The 15177-nt window shown below is 35.5% G+C and overlaps 3 protein-coding genes across 4 annotated transcripts; 2 read left to right on the top strand and 1 right to left on the bottom strand.

Moving 5' to 3' along the window:
- The first annotated feature begins 455 nt into the window (after positions 1–455).
- Positions 456–3136, top strand: LOC133704209 (uncharacterized). 2 transcript variants are annotated; one of them, XM_062128990.1, is made up of 5 exons: positions 456–581; positions 988–1152; positions 1517–1626; positions 1957–2099; positions 2794–3136. In XM_062128990.1, the coding sequence occupies exons 2-5, from the start codon at positions 1002–1004 to the stop codon at positions 2834–2836; spliced, it is 447 nt and encodes a 148-aa protein (XP_061984974.1). In that variant the 5' UTR covers positions 456–581; positions 988–1001; the 3' UTR covers positions 2837–3136. The 2 variants fall into 2 exon arrangements, with proteins under 2 accessions (XP_061984974.1, XP_061984973.1); XM_062128989.1 differs by having other exon boundaries at positions 474–612.
- Positions 3137–3979: 843 nt separating this feature from the next.
- LOC133705654 (galactoside 2-alpha-L-fucosyltransferase-like) lies at positions 3980–6533 on the bottom strand. The gene is made up of 2 exons (XM_062130971.1): positions 6106–6533; positions 3980–5637 (listed from the first exon to the last, which is right to left on the bottom strand). The coding sequence occupies exons 1-2, from the start codon at positions 6380–6382 to the stop codon at positions 4178–4180; spliced, it is 1737 nt and encodes a 578-aa protein (XP_061986955.1). The 5' UTR covers positions 6383–6533; the 3' UTR covers positions 3980–4177.
- Positions 6534–9080: 2547 nt separating this feature from the next.
- On the top strand, positions 9081–11470 carry LOC133704757 (uncharacterized). Its single transcript, XM_062129719.1, has 3 exons — positions 9081–9441; positions 10603–10676; positions 11226–11470. Exons 1-3 carry the CDS (start codon positions 9178–9180, stop codon positions 11302–11304), a joined length of 417 nt encoding a protein of 138 aa, XP_061985703.1. The 5' UTR covers positions 9081–9177; the 3' UTR covers positions 11305–11470.
- The last annotated feature ends 3707 nt before the right edge of the window (positions 11471–15177 follow it).

Raw genomic sequence — 15177 nt, 5'->3', positions numbered from 1 at the left:
CGTTAAAATAGTCATTATTTGTTTTAAATTGTTTAATTTGACGAAGAAAGTTTGTATTATATGCTTTTTACCTTTAAATTTCATGAAAAAACAAATCTCTAGGGTAGATTTTTTTGTTTCTGGGTTATTAGGTAGATTTTAATCTTTTTACCTTTATATGTTTAATTATTTTTTTATTTTTAGCTATTGTTTATGGTTTTTTTTATTAACATACATAATTTTTTATTTGTTTAATTACATATATTAAAAAAATATTTTCACTTACAAAATTATATTAAAAAAATTTATATATATAATTTTTTATTTTAAAAAATAAATGACTCGTGACGAGAAGCGAGAATTTAATTTATAACATTTCTTGTAGACCGGGAGAGAATAAAATATGGATCGGTGAATAGTCTCACGGGCCCTTTAATTACATTAACAAAATTGGGCTCTTCTATTATACTGACTTTGGGCTGACTGGTTCACCAACTGATTCAACGCGGACAAACTTATTATTATCTCCAAGTTTGTGGTTACTTCCTTCCCGAACTTACCTACTCCCCATTCCAAGGTAGAACTCAGAAATCAGAACTCAGGTCAGGCGTAGTAGAAGTCGTCTAATAATCAGTTGGGTTCATGTTCTTTTAATAGAGTATTAATAACTGTAATCAAAAGTTTAGAAGTCTTGGTTTTTGTTTTTCAATTTTTATTATTGTCTTCTAATTTCGGATGTATTGCCGTTATGATGGCGTGAGATTCTGTGTATTGATCAGCAAGATTTGATACTCGTTGCTTATAATTTCCACACGGGGTCTTATTATTACTGGCTAAATTCTTTCCTTCTTTCTTTTTTTTGAACTTGGGGGTTGTCAATTTGCACGTCTATTATTAAATACTGTGGTTTTAATTTACTGCTAGTTGATTTTTCTTTTAGATACCGTTCTTTAGTTTATTGATTTTTATGTAACGAGTCCTGTATCTCATGATCGATCATTGGTTTAGGATTGTAAGCTAAAATGGGAAAGGACTCGAAGGCAAAAGACGCTGGAGCGAAGGGAAAGGGTAAGGGAAAGCAGGCAGGGGGTGGGAGTGATGAAAATGCTTCCAAGGGGAAAGGAAAATCTGGAAAGGCTTCAGATGGGCTCGGCACTTGCACTTATGTCAAAGGTGTTTGTTGAATGCTCTACTAGTGGGTTTTTTATTTTATTTTTCTATCTGGTTTAAAAGTGAAATTTGATCTCTTACAATCCATTAGAAAGTTGTTTTTTTTCAATGTTATTGTTTGAAGACTGTTGTTCAGAAACTTGATTGTAGAAGATAAATTTTGGATTCCCTGGATTAGAAATTTGTGCTCAGGATGGCATGCTTATACACTATGCATCAAACTATGTACCTGTTTTATGTTTTACTTGTCAACATGAGCTTGGCTTTGTTCAAGGGGACACATATTCAATTATTATATCCCTTACACGTGATCTATCAGTCCTCCAGTTTCTGAGATTCTTAAATTGCCTTTAATTGTTTATTTCAGCGAGGCATATATTATGTGAGAAGCAAGGCAAGATCAATGAGGCATACCAGAAGTTGCAGGATGGTTGGCTAAGCAATGGTGACAAGGTTCCTCCAGCTGAGTTTGCAAAGGTAAACTCACTAGTTATGATCTATTTCTGCAAGACTTTGGTTTCTGAATATGCATCGAGTATCGACAGAAATCATTGTTTTACCCGGTTGAGGATGTTCCAACATTTCCTTTCTTTCTATAGCAAAGAGACTTTTTTTAAATCTGGATCAATTTTCTTCTGATATGATAAATTGCAAGCGGAAAATTGGATAAATTTGGCTTGAACTTCTGGTTATGCAAAATATCTAAAGGAATCTTGGGTGTTGCTTTGGTAGTTTGGTTATTGCCTGTATAGCCTATTGCTTTCCTGGTATTGAATTTATGTAATATTTTATCCTTTTATATTCCAGTTGGCTTCCGAGTACTCAGAGTGTCCATCAGGAAAGAAAGGCGGAGACCTTGGATGGTTCCCTCGAGGAAAGATGGCGGGTCCCTTTCAAGATGTGGCATTTGCCACTCAAATTGGAGCTACAAGTGCACCATTCAAGTCAACGTATGTAATAACCTTTTCTGATTATCCAATCCTCTCTACTTCTAGAATCATTTTGACTGCAGCTTGCTCTGCGGCTGTGTCTCTATGCCTTTATATGCAATTTATCCTTCACCACAAAGCATGACAGAATTTTGAGAATAAATAGCAATACTGATATTCATGCATGTCGTGAAAGTTTCATGTTGGACAAATAATCCCTTTTGTTTTTTTCTATCTATTAAAAGGCGAATCACATTCAAAACTAGTCGAGAACGTGACTAAATATGGAAAGTCATATAGTTGCACCAAACACTTGGAAATCATGTTACCTCAACACATGATTCCATGGAAACAAGAAGGATCCTAGGAGAGAGAAGCGCTCACATTCATGTCCAAATTGTCCATGAAACATTCAGGATTTAACTTACTGCACAGTATTCCATTGACAAAAATGATGCTACCTTGCTATAATCCTGATTATATTCTGATATTTCCCCTGCTGCCAACAGCATATGCTATTTTTATCACCATCCTTTGATTTTATAGTTGTGCCTGTGACATAACATTGTGATCTTGCATTGGTGCTGGTGTGTTTTCGTAGATTTTATCTTCACTACATTTTCCTGGTTTAAGATTCAGGATTGTCTTTCGTTAAACTCTGATTGCATGCAAATTTGCTAGCTTCTATACCATGACTAGTTATAAATTGGTGCAGACATGGGTATCACGTAATATTGTGTGAAGGGAGGAAGAATTAATCGAGCTGCCTTTCTGATGGAGAAGTCTTGGACCAGTGGCTTGTGCGATATTAAATATGTGTTTAGACACTTTTTGTTGCTGTGAACATAATGGCTCTTTCGCTTTTTCTGTGACTAAGGAAATGAATTTATTAAGATGAAGAAGACGGGTCATTCTCTGTCCACTTGCTGGCCTGAAGCCCAGCCAGAGGCGATGAGTGGACAGGTAGAACCCAAAAGTATTATTGCGGATACGATATCTAGTGATTTTGTGACATATCAACCTCTTTGCCTGTGTAATTGAGGCCAGAATATTTCTTATCTTTTGCGGGTGTTGGGAGGACAGTGGGACGGGGCCAGGAGCAGGTATGCTGGAGAAGAGCTTTGCCATGTTAATTCTCGCCGGGATAGCAGGGGTTACTATCAATTGTAGTTTCCATAAATTACAATGCTAATGCTTGCAGCGAGGGTGATCTCTACCTGAGCTCAATATCTCCATCAATTGCGGTCAGTCGTACTTTTTTCTTGTGTCGAACAAAGAGAGCATGTTGCTGTTTTGGTAAATGGTCTTCTGTGCCCAGCATAAAAGCTAGTTAAAGAAGTCAATGAAAACAAATAATGCCTGCCACTGTAGTGCGGATTCTTAAGAGCATGCTAATCTGCTTTTGCATATTCACCGATCCCTCGCAACAACCTTGGATCTCTCCCTCGCCTAATCCTCGTTTCTTACATTGCAATTCTTTTTTCTCGGAAACATTAGCGTAGTAGTAATTGTTTTTTAAATAATATTTTATATTAAAATATATATTAATAATATTTTTTTATTTTTTAAAAATTATCTTTTAACATAGCACATTAAAACTTATAAATTATATTAAATTTTAATAAAAAAAAATTAAATTTTTTAAAATCATGGTTTCAATCATATTTCTAAACAGTTTCTAAATCCAAACACACTCGCCATATAAATCTCGTACCTCAAGAAAATTTGTAAGCGACGTGGATAACAACAATGTTTGAGTATAGATGGAAGTACGGAAATTTTGTTAAACGGAAAACTCACTGACAGCAGTTCACTGTGGGGGTCGACTCTCCTAAATTTCCAGTTACAAAAATAATAAAAAATGCAAATTAAATACCTCTTACAAGGAATAAAGACACTAATTTCAGTTGAACGGCGGGTCATTGATGAAAGGAAGTCTGCCTTCAACACAAACACCTTTACTCGCCTTGTTAACAGGTACTTCACAGCAAGAAAATCACATCAAAGCTCTCCGAGCATAATTCATTTGAAAATTCATTACATTCTACATCTAAAACTCTATGCAAAATTGGTGAACTAATGAAAAATAACAACCGAAACTACAAGTCATTATGATCATCAACCACCTTTAGACCCCAGCTGATATCCTCACAGTGTCTCACATGAGGAACAAGTGTACCTGTATCAATTCCTTTCTTAGCCTTGCAGTCATAAAAGGGAGGAGCATGAAAACAAGGTTCCATCGACATGGCCCGGCGACAAGGGGGGTCGGGGGCTGTATCATTTTCGGTCTTGTACAGGATCCATGGCCTCAAACCTCCAAGACCTTGAGCCACATAGCCAAATGTTGACCATGCACTTGTGACCAAGACATCAGTCAAACTGAGAAGGTACATTTCTGCCCAGGCTTTTCTGTTGTGCATCTGCTTTTCTGTTTGTTGAAACTCCTCATGGCTAGGCTGGTAGACTCCAACGACTTCCCCAGTCATGGTTGGATGTTCCCAGTACATGTTCCTTAAATCTTCAGAATACCCTGAAAGCAAGGATGTCACCAGAACCGCCTTCAATTTGGCATTTTCAGAAGGATTGACAACGGAGTCTTGCATGTCTACTGCAGGCAATAACTTCTCTTTCAAAGTACAAGCTAAAATTTGATCCATGACGTGTTTAAAGGGGCCACGTCTTGAATCAAAAGTTCTTATCTGAATGCCAATTCTCTCATCAGCCTTGGCTAAGTAAGTTCGATAATACCTTGTTATTAGTCCCCACACATGATTTGAAGGGTGGAAAAGGTACCGTCCGAGGTGGTGGAAAACAGTTCCTTTCTCAGGAAACAAGTTGCTCAGTTCTGTCTCGAAAGATGGAATCAAGAAAAGTGAAGGAACATAGTAGTTATCTGTTTTCATGATCAACCAAGGGACATTTTCAAGAAAAGACTGTTCCCCATCACAGAAGAAAAGCTTATCATGATCGCCATAATCATGAACTAAATGGAGGTATAAATATGATGGTTTTGACATTGCTGAAGAGTTTATGGCATTATTCTTTAGCATATTCCCATGACAGTGAGGAGAATTCTGATTAAAGCTGTCGAATTGATCAATGAGAGGGAAGTCCCTGGGCAGCAACCAAGATTTATCAGGAAACGGATCACAGAAGAGATCTGCCATGTCCTTTCCTTGGTCAACAAGCAGGACTCTATTTGTCAGGAGAGCATAAAGAAATGTTGAAGCTAGGGATAATATCCTGTTGCCCAAGCCGCTAAAAGATATCCACACAATATAATTACAGTCAGTCAAACCTATTTTGTTGCCAGACTTGAGCTGTTCCAAGGCTTTATTGTAGGATTGAGTATTTGGTCCACAACGTTTATGAAGATCCTCGTAGCTTCTGAGTCTCGAAATGAGATATGATGAAGGCTTATGGAGAGAAATTTTGCGATATAAAAATGAACTGTACCTACTCGTGCAAGCAGCTTCGTCAAACCCATCCGCAAGAAGCCCTCCAAGCAGTTTGCCATTATACTTGTCAGCGTGCTGAAACAGAACGCCCTCCGAGCCTAACGAATCAGAGAAGAAAAGGGAAGTTATAACAACTCAGCAAGACATATAATTCCGATCCTTTACTGGGTAGTAAACTGAATAATATATGCGTAGACTTTCAACACGGATTTTGAATCTTCAATTTGAAATGCAGCAGTAACAGTAATGGTAGAAGAGAGCTGTGGTCCACGAAAAAAAGACCAGGGCGTTCTTGCTTTGACAAAGAAGGTAAATTCAGATCCTTAACTTACGCAATTACAGTTAGAAACCGCGTTTTTTTCCTAATCAATTAGATAGCTATAATTACAATTAAAAAAACAATAATGCAACCATCCAATGTATCAAATCACGGATCACTAAAGCTAGCACGACAGTTTTCAAACCAGGTCCCAAGTCATGAATTCGAATAAATCAAACAATCCTGGCAATTAAGAAACCTCGAAATGGTTTAAATTAAAAACTCAATTTCCAAAATGTGAACTCACCGCCTGCTCCAATTAGCGTGGCATTCTGCTTGACTCCTCTGTTTTCAAGAACTCTAGCATCCGCGAACCCCATCGTTCGATCAGACGACGGGTGTCTAAAGATCAATGATATTGCGAATATTATTGGCAAAGCTACCAAGCAATAAGCAAAGATCTGGGTGAACGTGATCGCATTGGATCCAAATCTCTTCGCTTGCATTTTTGAGTTTTGGGCTAGCTGTTGATCTGTGTCCTCCGACGGTGGTGATCGCCTCCTTGTGGAAGAATTCAGATCCATTCAATTCAATTCAATTCTGCATCTCTGAAGTTTCGATTTTCACCTCACTGCGAAGAGAAGGACGGGGAGAGGGTTGTCTCTTTTGAAAGAGTGTGCTCTGCTGTATAGAAAGAGAGGTTCATTTCGTTTTCCGCAGGGTAAAACTTAAAACGTATTTATTTACACATTCGCCATGTAGTCGGCAGATGGTGGAAAGGTCAAAAAGGGCAGACCGAAATTAGCATCCAACCCAAACTAGGAACATCTCAAGGGGGTCGTCCGAAGGAAAATTATTTGGTTTTAAAGGTTGGTTTGTTATGTGGAAAATATTTTATAGCTTTATAGAATATTTTATATATAAAATATATTTTAATATTAGTGATAAAAAAATTAATGGTAAAATTCTAGTATTGATGGATGAGATGATAATGATATAATTATGATAAAAAAAAAGGTAATGGTGGGATAATAAGTGGTTTGATCTTAATAGGCCTTTTAGTTTGAATAGCGGTGGTGACAGAGAAGACAATCATGGTGAGATGAAGATGATGGTAATAATTGAAATAATTAAAAAATATTGTAAATAAATTATTGTTTGTAGAATATTTTATGAAATTTCACAAGTTTAAAACGGACCTAAAGTATTCAACGTGGAGGGGAAAACTTGTTTGTTGAATTTTCTTTTATTCTCATTGTTTAGTTGTAATTTTGAAATGTTTGACATAAAGAAAATAGCACACGGGCACACACATATATTCTAGGGGTGAGTAAAAAACTAAAAAATTGATTAAATTGATAAAACTAAAAAAAATAACCGAAAAAACTGAACCAAAAAAAACCGATTAAAATTTTAAAAAAATTGGCCGGTTCGGTTTGGTTTGGTTTCGGTTTTATAAACGAAAAACTGAAAAAACCAAACCTAACCGAAACCGAAAAAAACTGGAAAAAACCGAGCCAAACCAGAAAAAGTCGAGAAAACCGAGCCAAAATCAGAAAAACCAAGCCAAACCAGTTTGAACTAGTTTTTTGCCTTAAAAAACCAAACCGAAACCGATCGGTTTGACCCGATTTCAGTAAAAAAATTCGGTATGGTTATTTTTTTGATAAAAACCGAATCGAACCGAAAATGATCACCCCTAATATATCCTATTTAAATTAGAAAATTAATTGTATAGAAAATCAAAGGATCCAATAATAAGAAAATTAACTAAAATAAAGAAATCTCAACACTCCTTTTCAAATTAGTGTATAAATACATGCTCAACTTATCCGAAAACTTTAAGTACACGTGATATTGATCTTGGATTTGATTTTAGACAGCTACACAAATTTATCTTCTAACTTCTCTTTAATGAAAATATATTTATCTTTATATGTTTTGTAAGATTATATTACGAATATCATATATTACTTTATCATTATAATATAGTCGAATTGGTTATCTCAATTAAGAAACTCAAATCTTGCAATAAAAATCTTAAACATAATACTTGATAAATTAATAAAAAATGAACCACTTATCTCTACATCTCTTGCTCAATTAAGCATCAAAATATGTATCTATACCTAGACAATCTATATTTGCAGCGAACAAAATTCCTTTTCAAGAAGCGACCAAAATATGCATTGCTCTCCTTGAATATGCATAAATAAAGTAACAATATTCAAGGTCAAATATAGTCTCCTGGGAGCCAACTACACCAATCTCCATAAGTTTGTTGTGTTTTCTTGTGTCAGCTGGTATTTGAGAATTCAATCATGTTTTTAAAAAATTTAAATTTTTTTTGGTTAAAATTTAATATATTTTGTATATTTTAGATCGTTTTAATATGTTGATGTTAAAAATAATTTTTTTTAAAAAAAAATATCATTAGAATGTATTTTGGCATAAAAAATTATTTAAAAAGCAACTGCAATCATACTGTCAAATACTTTTTTAGTAAGTATTTTTTAAAAATTTTATTGGAAAATCGCTTAAAATATTTGAAATGATATTGGAGTAAATTAATGAAAATACGCTTGAATTGAGTTTCTGCTCAAATCCAACGAGTTTGTTTTTGTTAGGCTATAAAGTGTTGAAACAGGGGGCTTATATTTCTTTTCTATGTCTTTTCATCTGGTTGTAATAATTTATTACACTTTTTCAATACATTTCAAAATTTTACTATTTAAAGTGTGACCAGGCGCGAGTACTGTTTTTTTTTTTGAATTATATGATTTTTTTAGATAATTCAGTTTTTTTTAAAAAAATTCTAAGAGAATGGAAAAATCAGGTAATTCTCCAAAATAAATTTCAAAAAAATTGAGTAAAGGGAAAACAATTCCGAGGTACCCTAAATCACTTGAGATATTTTTTAATTAATATACAAGTAAATTGTCTAAAGCTCAAACTATCTAAAGTTTATTGGGTAAAAAAACTCAAATTATTTCGAAAAATATAGGATTTGTTCTTTTGAATTTTCTTAAATATAATCTGGAAAAACCTAATTCAAAAAATAAAAAATAAAATTTAGGTTGGAAATTTTGGAAAAAAAAAATTATGAATTGGAAATTTTTTCTTCGAATTACCAGAATGCTCATTTACATGTATGACCAAGAAATTGAATATCAATTCTAAAAAAAAAAACAAAGAAAGAAAAGAAATTTAATATTATCAACGACAATGCCATGAAAACTAACCTAGCCTGGAATAAAAGGAGAGAAAAAACAAAGAAGAAGAAGAAACGACACCGTATAAATTTTTAATAAATCTCCGCTGCTCGCTCTTGAACACAAGCAGAACTGAAAGGTTTTTATCACTTTACTTTCGTGCAACAATGGCGTTGAGACTGGGAATGCTAAAATGCGCTGCCGGCGGCAACAGTGGGTGCAGGTCAGGAATCAGGAGGTGGGCCCATGTTCCAGTCATGGCTCGGCCTTTGGATGGCGCCTTAGAAAGCTATATTGCGTCTCCACAATTGACTTTACCCGAGTTCGATGGAAACCAAGACATCAGCAGCAACAGTAGCAATTCTGGGTTCGGGTTGCCGGGTTTTTCTTTTGGTGGGTCCATGGAACTCATGGCTGTTCCTAAAAGGAAGGTAAAGTTATTCGCTCCATTTCTGTTTCTTAGCATTAAGCATTTGATTGCTTTTTTCCGGTGACTATGCCTTTATTGATTTATTTTTTTACGTGTTCTTTGATGTTTAGGATTTAGGTTTAAACTACCTGTGATGATTTTTGTGATAATTAGGGTTTAGGGTTTTAGAATGGATGCCTATCTGATTTGAGAGCCTAAGAATTCTTTCTTTTTTATCATTGAATTTTGAAATATTAGGGCGACGGTACTTCTTATGATTATTGTTTTAGTTTTCGGAAACTGGTCATTCGTGTATTAACATTATATACAGACTGCTGTCTGATTAGAACCATTCAGAGGATTCGGAGCTGCCATTTTAGTTTGTTTTATTTTAAGACTGAATTTTAAGTTCTGCAGTTTTTTTTTCCTTGTCCTTGAAAGGCCTTATTAAAGAACATAAAGCACGAGGTATAACATTAGGGAAGAACCCACTGCTTGTGTTTTCATCTATCTGTAAAAAGAGCGATTGGAACCTGATGACCCAACACTTCTAAAAGTCAATACTGCAGGAAAACCTCTCTGCACTATAGCATTACTTAACTACATATTAGGTATTGGTAGTTGAAATGAGTCGAAAGTCTGCCAGAGAAATTAATGTTTACTGAGAAGAAATTGTCCCTAAAGTCAGATATTTGATGACCCAACACATCTTGCTTTATTTCCTTATGGTTTGGTTTCATATTTGATGTGATAAGGGTATTAGGGGATTTTGCTGCAATTACTTGTTTGGTTCTGTATTTAGAGTGTGATGAGGTTGACCTGGATATTGTCAGATATTGTCCCTTTTTAATTGGGGATTTTGCTTTCAGCAATCAGCATATCTAATGTTTTGGCCTGTAGAGTGTTTTCCACAGGCATTTCATTTTCCCAGCTGTTTGATAATTTATTTTGTATAGTTTCTTTCAGTTGTCAGGTCTGTTGATGAATAAACTCATTATATATCCATTATCAGGTTGACAGTAACTGCTCGTATGCATGAATATGGTGCTTTAAACACCGAAATCTGTTCTAGTGTGCTTTTTTATGTGTCATTAAATTGGTTTTTGATTTTCTTTTCATGCTTATGTTTTGTTTTTTTCTTTCAATTTACAGTAGTGATTCTTAAATCTTTATCCTCATGCAGGTTACTCCCCATAAGAGAGGTATACGAAATGGGCCAAAGGCTTTGAAACCAATACCAGTGATTATTCGCTGCAAGTAAGGATTTGCCAATGTTGTTGGCAATTTATGGAAATCATTATATGAAGCAAAATCTTGACAGTCTTATATTATAAAAATCTGAAAAGATAAACCTAGAGAAATTGAAATAAAATAGTTAACAGTACAAATTGCTCATCCAGCAACTAAGAAAGAATTGTGGTTTCTCTCTTTTGCATTTTAACTTATGGGTTACTAGATAAATGAGTCAGAAGGGATCTGAGATATACTTATCACGTTATATGTCCATGATCTCAAACAAAAGGAGCGTCTTATAAAGTGATTAAACAAAGTTGAAACAATTCTGTACCGTGAAGCCTTGAACAAGGACATGACTGAATAAATTCAGTTTTGACTTCTGTTATTTTTAGTTGCCTTTTAATCTCATATACTATCTATCCATCATTGAATTTCAAACCCATTGTTAATTCTCATAACTTCTGCGAGTGTAGCATTTTTGTTTGATTCCAGCTCCTTAAATATTCACCTATGAGCAGAGTATGCCAATGCCTTGTAAGTGATGTGCTGCAATTGATTGTTTGATTGCAGGAGCTGTGGACAAGTTAAGCTGCCACACTTTTACTGTTGCAGTGGTGACCGGGGGAAGAATGGCGAGCGAAATAATTAAACAATCTGGTCAAGTAAACTGGCTATGAAATGGCTTCCTTTGATAGCCTATATAGCTAAGCATTTAAATTTCTATTTCCATGGTTGAAATTTATGTAGCTGTTAAGAACTTGAATAAATGGTTTTCTTGTGGGGATGTGGAATGCATTGTGTTAGTTGTTCTTTTACATTTTTCCCCTCTAAATCTTTTATGAGAAAATTTGCCTTCCCTATTGCAAGAGATATTAATATACACAATGTAAAACGAAGGAAGGAAAAGGAGTAGGGAAAAAAAATCCAAAATGGAGACTTCATGCGGTGTTGTGGCCAATGGATCAGTACGAAGGCAAAGACCTTCACACAGCTTGTATATTAAAGGATACTGAGGTGTAACACGGTTGGTTATGGTTTATAAAAGCTCTCTGGAATTAAGTTGTTGAGTTGAGACCTTAGCATATCTTATTTCTTATCAGGTAACTGGAGCTATTTTGGTCGCAGAATGCATGTGCATTTATTTCTTTTCTTTTTTGAACGTGCATGTAGCTCGAGTTAAGTATGTGCTTTCATCTGTGATGCTTGGACTCTTTGGTTTTCCCCGATGTACCCCTGTAGACATGGCACAACACGGATATGGTGGCGGGATACGAGTTCAACCCCGCCAAAAAATCCAGACTGGGCAATTTTGGCTCTCCGATCTCTGATCTAGTCGTTGCTGCATATTCTTGTTTTTCTATTTTATGTCTTGGCTGCAGATGGAAGGAAGGAAGGAGAAGAAACAGAGGCAGGCCCCCACGTTTTAATGATGACACATAGCTGGAATAATTAATCTAACCAGACACAGACATGTGGGCTTATTTATAGTACAAATTGGGACATGAACTAATGTTATTTGGAGTGGGGATCAAGGGCCTCGCTTAATAATAAGAAAAGTATTGGATCTTTTAATATTTTGGTAATGATCATATGTAAAGTGAAAGCATTCCATATCCAAAAAAATTTAACATTTTCATACCGTGTTTTTCGTCTTCTAAAATCTAAAATCTTGACAATTCCATACACTTTAAAAATTGAAAGTGATTAGTTTCTTAAAAGAGCGATTTGATGTCACCGTTGACTGTTCACAACGCACAAACCTTGCAAGGATGTTGAGAGTTGATGATTCTTATAGGCAGGGCTGGGCTGGACTCAAGACCGAGAAGGCAAGAAAGTTTCCCGCGTCGCCCAATTTTCTTATTAGCTACAATAAATATGCACGACGAGATAATATGCTCGCGTGTTGTCACGAGTTATGAAATAAATATCAAAGTTTTAAAACTTGATCTGGTAATCGACTCGGTTTAATAACCGGATCACGGGTTAGACAGGTTGACCCGGGTCAACCCAAAAAAACCAAACTTATTCAAAACTTGCAAATTTCAAATAAAATTCGAAACTTATTTTTTTATCTGTCATTTACTGAACCAGAGGTCTACAAAGCATCCTCACCCTCCATGAAAACTCACATGTCAGTATTAAGTCAAAGCATTAAATGCTATCATTTATTTAGGCGCCTCCCTTTCTTTGAATTCTCCTCCCAGCTCCTTCCACTTACCTCCACTTTAATTAAATTAAATTAAAACAATTAATGAAACAATTAATGAAAGGAGTATTGGGAAAATCAAAATTCACACAGTAATAATCAACACTAATCACTTTTCTAACATTTCATAACGTGGCATATATCCCTTCATTTATATTCCAACTCTGAACTCCCCTCTCATATACACGGATCAGCCAAGAAGAAGACTCTCCCTTTGTCTCTTTAGCTGCGAAGAAGAAGAAGAAGAAGAAGAAGAAAATGAGCTTTTTTTTCTTGTGAATATAGCAGCTGAGATGAGCTCTCTGGTTGAGTTGATACACGGATGATAGGAACGTTGTGAGCAAATCTGGAGGGGCAATATCTTCTTAGATATTCCAAGAAAATGATTTTGTCATAAGAAACAGAGTTTTTGATGCTCAAAAAGAGATTTTATATATTTTTCATGCCTGTTTAAAATTATGATTTTTTCTTCTTTTTGTTTTCTTTGAATTGAAATTTAAGGGCTTTACAATTTCTTTCTCTTGGTACGAAGATATATTTTTATTAAATGATTGGTACTTAAATGTTTCCTGATTTACTTTGAAATCCTCTACTTTGTTTGATATCCTCAGTTTGGTTTCTGAGAAAATGTAGCAATAGAAAATGAGAGTAAAAAACTACGTCGTTTCGCATCCATGTATATAAAAAAAGAGGCTGGGTCTCAGCCGGGTTTACCCGGGTCGCCTGGGTTCCGGGTTGACCCGCCGAGTCGACGGGGTTTCTCCGGGCCAACTCCCAAGCAAGTTTTTACCAAGACCCGGACCGGTTTCATGCCCGGGTCGGCCGGGTCCCGGGTCGACCTGCCGGGCCGGTCCGGGTTTTAAAACTATGATAAATATACTTGATAGTATTATAATTACAAATTAATATTAAATAAATAATGAAAACTAAAGGTGCAATTGAGCTAATATTTCATGATAAAAAAAAAGTTGTGTTGGTGATTAAAAACTTAGAGACTAAATAGAATGATTTGTAGCAATCCACAGTTTTTTGTGAGAAAAGACCCAACTTGGGGTTGGGTGGGGACGTGTCCAGGCCCAACTTCGAGGTGGGTGTGGACGGGTGAGCGTGGACACGTCCAGACCCACAGACTTTTAATTATAATAAAAATAAAAATAAAAATAATTATAACAAATAATACAATTTTTAATATTAATACTTTTAATCATAATAAAAATAAAAATAATTATAAGACAAATAATACTATTTTTATTATAAGTAATAATATTATAATAACAATGGGAATCAGACACGTGGCGTTTCGTTTGTCCTTGCGCCACATGGCGCTAGGGCGACCCTTCCCTAGCAATCAGTTGCGAGAGCCAAGTGGTGTTTGGGAGTGCTTGGGTGAGCCAGGGCATGCCAACCCCACCCCGAGCGCCAAGTAATGATGAGGCTGACTTGGGGTAAGCCAGCACATATGGGTCATTGCAAAGGACCCGATTATCTTGGGTCTGAGGTAGGGCTCGATTGTCTTGGGTCCGGCGTTATAATCCCAGCCCAATGGGTCGTGCATGACCCACTTCTATTAGGTCTTGATGAAGGATTTTACACATGTTAATTTTTATTATAATTAAAAGTATTATTATAAAAAATAGTATTATTTGTGTTATAAATATTTTAATTTTTATTATAATTAAAAGTATTTATATAAAAAATAGTATAATTTGTGTTATAAATATTTTAATTTTTCTTATAATTAAAAGCATTACTCTTAAAAATAGTATAATTGATGTTGCAAATATTATTATTTTATTATAATGAATAGTATTTGCATTAAATAATAATATTCATATAAAATTAGTATTATTTAAACTATAAATACTATTATTTTATTTATAATTAATAGCAAGAATATTAAAAATATGATCAGCTATGGTATAAATATTAGTATATTTATTAGAAGTAATAATATTATAATAACAATGAGAAGCGGAAACATAGCGTTTGGGTTGCTCTTGGGTCATGTGGCGCTGGGGCTAATCGAGCGCCACGTGGTGTTGGTGCTACAATAGCCAATTGGCCTTTTGCCATGGCCCCAGCGCTATGTGGTGCTCGATTCTGTCATATGGCGCTTGGGAGTGCTTGGGTGAGCCAGGGGGCACCAATCCCACGTACAGACCCGAGCGCCACATGGTGATAGGGGGTGGCTTGGGGTGAGCCAACACATTTGGGTCATGGCAAATGGCCTGATGATTTGAGGTCTGAGACAGGGCTCGATTGTCTTGGGTCCAGCGTCATAACTCCAGCTCAATAGGTCTTGCACTGCTCTAGCGC

Source organism: Populus nigra, chromosome 10 (assembly GCF_951802175.1).
Source record: "Populus nigra chromosome 10, ddPopNigr1.1, whole genome shotgun sequence".
NCBI lineage: Eukaryota > Viridiplantae > Streptophyta > Magnoliopsida > Malpighiales > Salicaceae > Populus > Populus nigra.
The sequence above is the reverse complement of the archived record's forward strand: the minus strand, read 5'-3'. Positions and strand labels throughout refer to the sequence as shown.